General features: G+C 39.6%; 1 protein-coding gene across 1 annotated transcript; it reads right to left on the bottom strand.

Annotated features, from left to right (window-relative positions):
* Positions 1-4,507: 4,507 nt before the first annotated feature.
* LOC124159090 (solute carrier family 25 member 40-like) lies at positions 4,508-6,585 on the bottom strand. The gene is made up of 2 exons (XM_046534633.1): positions 6,476-6,585; positions 4,508-6,390 (listed from the first exon to the last, which is right to left on the bottom strand). Exon 2 carries the CDS (start codon positions 6,054-6,056, stop codon positions 4,848-4,850), a length of 1,209 nt encoding a protein of 402 aa, XP_046390589.1. The 5' UTR covers positions 6,057-6,390; positions 6,476-6,585; the 3' UTR covers positions 4,508-4,847.
* Between the last annotated feature and the right edge of the window lie 24 nt (positions 6,586-6,609).

Raw genomic sequence — 6,609 nt, 5'->3', positions numbered from 1 at the left:
GAGAACTTGTGATTAGACACAATTGCCAGGGAACACAAGCGAGGATTAAGGTTTTTAGAGTCCACAGTTTTATTGACTGGCCCAGGTTTCATTAAAATGTCATTTTCAAGGTGATATAGCTCATTGAAACTTTGGTAGGTCAATTAAAGTCACCGTACAAATTTTATTTTCTGCGATATTACGTGGGTCGTTCAATAAGTCTTCAGAAAAAGATAGAAAAGCAAATTATACAGGGTCAATTTTTTTATGCTTTTCATTATAATCTCTTTTCAGCGCTATAAACTTTTGGTAGCATTTTTCCAAGTACGTTAAGCCATCCTAAAAGTAGAAATTCAGGATATTCTTAAAATAGGCATAGGGTGATGACCTCCTTTGACGTAAACCTTTGCCCTTGAAGCCCTTTCTTCAAGTTTTGAAATAAGAAATAGTCACTGGAGGCCAAATCTGGTGAATTGGGTGATTTTTGTAATCATTGAAACTTTAATTCCATAGTTTTTGGCTATTGCAACGGAACAGGTGTGCAACTGTGCATTGTCTTGATGAAGGAAGAACATTTTCTGTTTCAAATAAGGATGCTTTTCTTGATTTCTCCCATCAACCGGTCCAATAACGATGCATAATACTCCCCTGTTATCATTTTTCCCTTTTCTAACTAATCGTTGTAGATTATTCCGCGTATGTACATCCCAAAATATTGTCGCCATGACCTGACCGGCCCATTTCACCATCTTCGCCTGCTTTGGAGCCCATTCATCCTCAAAATTCCATTCTTTTACCCGTTTTTTGTCTCTGTAGTCTGGTGATCAATCCATTTTCTATCAAAAGTTATGTATTGACACAGAAAATCCTCAGGATGGCGAAGGAAAAGTTCCAAACTAGCCTCTGAGTTTACCACACGATTGTGTTTTGCCTCCACAGTGAACAAACGTGGCAACGATCCTGCCGAGATTTTTTTCACACCGAAATTTTTGAGCAAAATTAAAGAATTGTGCATTGCGACATGCCTGTGGCCTTAACCTATATCGCGCACTTTGATTCGTCTATAACTTACCACCATATTGTAAATTTTGTCAGTCATTTCGGTGGTAGACCCTTCCACAGGGCATCAGGAACAATGTTCATTTTTATGCATGTACGGCATAGTTTAAATTCATTAACCCTATTGTAAGTAGTGGCAAGCCCAATAGCAGATGTGCCATGAACTTTATGCAACTCAGCTTTGATTTCCATCAGCGCTACCTCTTTCGAAAACAAGTGTTTCATCACCGCACGAAACTCCCTTTAATCCATTTTTATAAACAAATGAAAGTTGTTCTCTAGAATCAGTAACAACAATAAAACTATGGGATAGGTACAGCTGAAAATATAACAGCTGACTAGTCACGAGTGCTGCTTTCTGGTTTACATCACTTTTTTATACTAAGAGGGCAATTTATTGGAGATTCTAAAGACTTATCAAATGCCCATCCTTACCTCGTGGTACCACAAAATATTGCCATTTAATTGTAAGTAGATAAGCACCAGTTTATGCCTTGGAAGGATTCAGTGATTTTCTGTCCATAATAAATCTTCGGGAGAATTTATATATTATGGAGGCACATATTAGGCCATTTACACCCCTGTTCCCCTTCTATAGTGCATTGGTCAAACGCCTCCCTTCAAACCGCTCTCTTACGTAAGATTTTTTGTTTTCTTATTGTAAAGATAACTGCATAAATATTTTATATCAGTTTTGAAAATTTTCTTTAGTAATTCCACATGAGTACCGTAAAAAATATTCTATGAAAGTCATTTGTAGTATATATTAATTAATTGACATTTGGGCACATAACGATATACACTACATGGGTGTTCTGTATAGTATGTAATACTTGTTACTCCACCACTCCTCTTTCCTTCGCTAAAGAGTAACACCTTCACATCTTAAGGCCTATTCACATGGTACATTATCCTGTACGAGTTAATGCAGTATGAAATGAAAACTCTTCTAAACCTTGAAAACGCTCTGTTGTGAGCTTGTCCCTCCTGTTGAAGCCATCTATGGGTGAGTGAATGTGTGTGTGATTGTTTTCCAAGTGATTGTGTACATATTTACATCAACCAAAAACTAGGCATACCTAGCCCTGTGAAGAATCCTGGGTTGTAAACCAAGAAGCCTTAGTTTGGGTCCCCACAGCCCTCTCAAAGTATCTTGTTTTGGATAGATTGGATGTGTGTGTGTTGGCTCCCTAGTGAAAATATCTATAGGATTTTTTTCCTATTAGTAATTTGTCAATGGGAAACATTTGTTCCTATAAGAAACTTTAATGTTTGTATAAGATTTTTATTTATTTTACATAGAACTTTTATTTTCCTCTGGGAATGTACATAATTCCTTTAGTATTTTCCAAAACACTAGGAAAAATGCCCTGTTGGTTTCCAATATTGTTTTGGGAAATACTGTAAGAATTATGTTCATTCCCATAGGAAAATGAAAGTTTCTTATAGGAATACACATTTCCCATTATCAAATTACTACAGGAAAAAAAATCTATAGAGGTTTTCACTAGGGCTATCGTGGTTAAGAGGCTGGGGTTTGGTCCTTGTGGTGAAACTCCCCTTTCCAGCGCACCAACATGGTGTTTAATTTTTGTAGGGTGGACGGGAAGAGGTATATATATGGCCAAGTGAGTTTCATTTCATACTGCATCTTTGAGGTTGTAGAGCTCATTTCCCTCATTATTTATGTATATTAATGTATGAATGCGTACAAATGAAGACTGAAATATACCATGTAACCACCCAACTTGTGCGAATCCATGTACAGAAAATAGAAACTGTTCTAATTTGGTTCATGCATTCATACATGTTCCGGTCCTCAAAAATCATTCGTGCAAACGGAGATTATCTCATGTGTGTTTGTGTGTCATGTAAATGGGCTTAACATAAGCAAAGCTATGACCTCCTCCCCATTGCAACTTCTCTTGGAAAGCAAGCTAACTTGAAACCCCCCTTCCACTAAGCCTGCTTACATGAACACCCCCAACAAAATGCATAGATATCCATGGGGTTAGATTCAAATTGAAGTTTCCTCTTTATGATGGATTAAAAAACTCAGGGTAAGTTAGGTACTATCAGTGATTGCAGTTTGGTTGAGGGCAGTTGTTTGGACACTAAACCATTTTTCCGAACTGATGGCGGCTGGGTGGAAAATAGCAAGTAGCCAATCAGAAGCGCTGCCCCTTCCACCTCTCCCTTCCCTTTTCCGCTCCCCTCCATCCGGCCGACCGGCGTTGCCAGCCTTGAGAATAACGGTACTTTCGGGGGCGGCAGAAGATTCTCGGACGAACGCTGAGCGATTCGATTTGGCAACACTGCTAGCTGGAGAGCGATCTGCACAGCACGGAGTTCGGAGATAGACTGCGGGTTCCTACACACTTTCTCCTGTCGCTCTTCTGTGATTGGCTAGAAGAGTGGGTGGGTTACGAGCACGCTCAAGGTCAGCTGCCGTCAGTTCGGAAAAATGGTATAGCTCAATTTAAAAATTTAGATGTCTTAGATAGATGATTAATTCCATGTGGCACGGAAGAGTTCTTTTCTTTTGATGCAGCTAGCGTGATTTATGTTGCTGTTTAGCTGTACTGATCTCGATCAGGTTCACTATAAGCAGGATATACGTTCCTATCACCCTTCCAAGAATTCATCATGTGGTAGGTCTACCTATCTATGTGAATGCTGTCATTTCTGCTTGGAGAGTCGTTTTTTGTCACTGAATTGAGTTGCTGTCTCTCAATTAATAGGTTGGGTTTGACCCAGGGATGGTGTTAGAACTAAAGTAAAATATTTATGATACCTTCACCTCTGCAACAAGTTCTGAAGATCATTCCTTTACGGGGCTGTTTAAAATTGGTTCAAGCAATCAATCACTAATTATGGGATGCTGGGTCAACACTACTTAACTCCTCAGAAATATTTATATTGAATTGTCATCTCTCAGGCATAAAATGGTAGAAAACTGATGTATGCTAAGTCATGCAGCTGCCCTGAGTGTAATGATGAGAATTAGCAAAAATAATTTCCTTTGTGGAACATAATTTAACCCAAAGCCATTCATCCCAATTCGTAGAATTTCAGTGACCCAAAGTCCCAAGTTATTCAATCTAAAATTTTAACTTAAAAAAGCCACCTCTCCAAAATAGCCACTGAGCTTAATCCCTACCTTATGAAACTCAGTGCAAACTTCTCACTTTTTAAAATCTCAACTTACAACAGGCCTGCTATTTTACTAGCTCTCTCTTGAAGAGAGTTAACAAAATGAGATACACAGTCTCAAGTATGTAGACCAATATCAGCATTAAAGCTGATCTCCAGCATAAGAATAACAAATAAAGAACAGTCATCAGCTCATAAATTCTAAGAATAGCGGATGCTAAATCGTTGATGTGTAACTCCACTTGCCGAGAATCTACTAGACCGATAATAGATGGATGGGAGCACGTAGGAAACATGGAATCAGTAAAAAAAAACATCTGACTGGATCAATTTATTATAAAAAACGAGAGGAAGTATGTACAAAACTTAATCTTATTAAGCTCACTTAGTTTGCAAATCAGGTTTCTTTACCAAAACAATTTGATTTCTAAAGACAACATACCTCCTAACAGCCAAAACAAGCAGTGAAAGATTACAAAACAAATATGCCTCCAAAGAATTGTCACATAGATTACATAGCCAAAACTACACAGTTTCTTAAATCAACGATCGATCACAGAATTTGGCAAGAATTAGCAAGCCACTTCGATAAGAATTGAAATTCCACTACAATTTGACTACTGGAAGACATGTTCACAGCTTGGCTGCAGAACACATTAAGCATATAGCTCAATGTCGAAAGAACGCACTTCTTTACGCCTACGTTTAGCGGTCACCTTGGTTTGAGTCGACTCCAGAATCATCTTTCTATTGTGTTTTTCGAAAAACTGCTTCCCATATTCGAAGGTTGCCACCATGATTGCGCAGGCAGGTGCCACTTTCACCACTCTTGGAACAAAACCAGCAAACAGCCCCTTGATCCCAGTAGAGGCATAAATGGATTTCATCATGACAGCCGTGGTAGCCTTTCTTGCTGAATTTGCAGCTGTTGATTTCCCATGCTGCGCTCGGGACCAGCTAAAGTTGTGACTTTTCCGGATTCTTCTATTGGGCTGAGAACCCTTGTCGCCAATTTCTATTTGCTGGAGCGTTTTCACGACATCAAATGGCAATGTCAGGATTCCAGCAATTGCACCAGATACTGCACCGGCGAAAAAGCTGAAACTGAAGGATGGTGATTGCTGAGAGAAGTAGTTTTTGAGACCTTCATAGTTGAGCCAATAGATAGCTGAAAATGGGACATCTCTCATTAAAGTTGGCCCTAAACCTTTCCATAGGCCGGGAATTCCGTGATGTTGCAAGTGAGATCTAACAGCTTGAAAGGTTTCGCTGTAACTGAGCTTCTTGGACTGCATTTTCGTTCTGACAAGCTCGAGAGGGCTGACGATACTGGCTGCCCATATACGTGCACTAGCACCCGAAATTAAAGGTATCCATGTGGGTTGTACAGCTGGCTTCCCTTTGTTCCAGTTGTCGTTGTAGTAATCTTTCAAATTAACTCGCAGTTGTTCATAAGCTACATAGTAAATGACAGTGGCTGGGATGGAAAGAACTAATGTGGGACTCAAGCCACTCCAAAGAGAAGAGACACCCTCCATCTTATAAATTTTAACGAAAGCATCAACTGTCCCATTAAGATGATTGGGTTTCCGGAACCAGTCATGTTGAACTTGAGTGGCAGAGCAATTGGCGGAGTTGAAGCAGGGATAAAGATGATCTACAACACTACTGCAGGGAATGAAACTCTTGTGAGACAGAATAGCTTTTTCTTGCGCTTGGAGACGTATTTTCACGACATCCAGGGGAGTCATCATAAGGGATGTAATAAACGCCCCAGTACATGCAGCTCCCATCTGCTGAAGCGGGGTGATTCTAAATCTTGGGTCGTCCAACCGAAATACATTTTTAGAATTTGATCCGGACATGAAGACTAACGAAGCGATGTATTTTTGAGAGAGAAGGAGATAAAAAGACGAGCTTCAGATGGAAAACAATCTTACTTGATGTTAACACATAATGGGCGAACACATGTCCCCACCAGCTGATTTCTAGAACAAAATGTTGCGGCTCCCAACTCCCATCAAACAGAAAATTGTTATTCAAAGCGCTACGTTATGTCCCATTCCCATATACTGCACCCGCCCAACTGTCCAAGTCATTATACAACAACTATTTCTATGTCGGAATCTTCACCACCGTTCACGTCCTCCATCTCACAACACCAATGTCAATACACAGGTTGCACCGCTGCACAAACGTCTGGAAAACAAAAGAAAGTTTAAAATATTGAGCAGATCATCCTCCAGTTTTTAACAAACACCTAGAAAAAATTTTCAACACACACCCGTTAATATATAAATTTTTCAATTCAAGCTACTCAGTACTGCAAAGAGTTCATATCACCCAGTTCGAGGTCATTCGTATCAGGGATATCAGGATTGGGGTATTCTGGGAATGAACGGCCATGTTGAATCAAAC

Source organism: Ischnura elegans, chromosome 5 (genome assembly GCF_921293095.1).
Source record: "Ischnura elegans chromosome 5, ioIscEleg1.1, whole genome shotgun sequence".
Classification (NCBI taxonomy): Eukaryota; Metazoa; Arthropoda; class Insecta; order Odonata; family Coenagrionidae; genus Ischnura; species Ischnura elegans.
This window is presented reverse-complemented; position numbering and strand designations above follow the sequence as displayed.

Bases quoted from the DNA above. Each gene is read 5' to 3' on its own strand.
- LOC124159090 (XM_046534633.1), bottom strand. From the start codon at position 6,056: ATGTCCGGATCAAATTCTAAAAATGTATTTCGGTTGGACGACCCAAGA.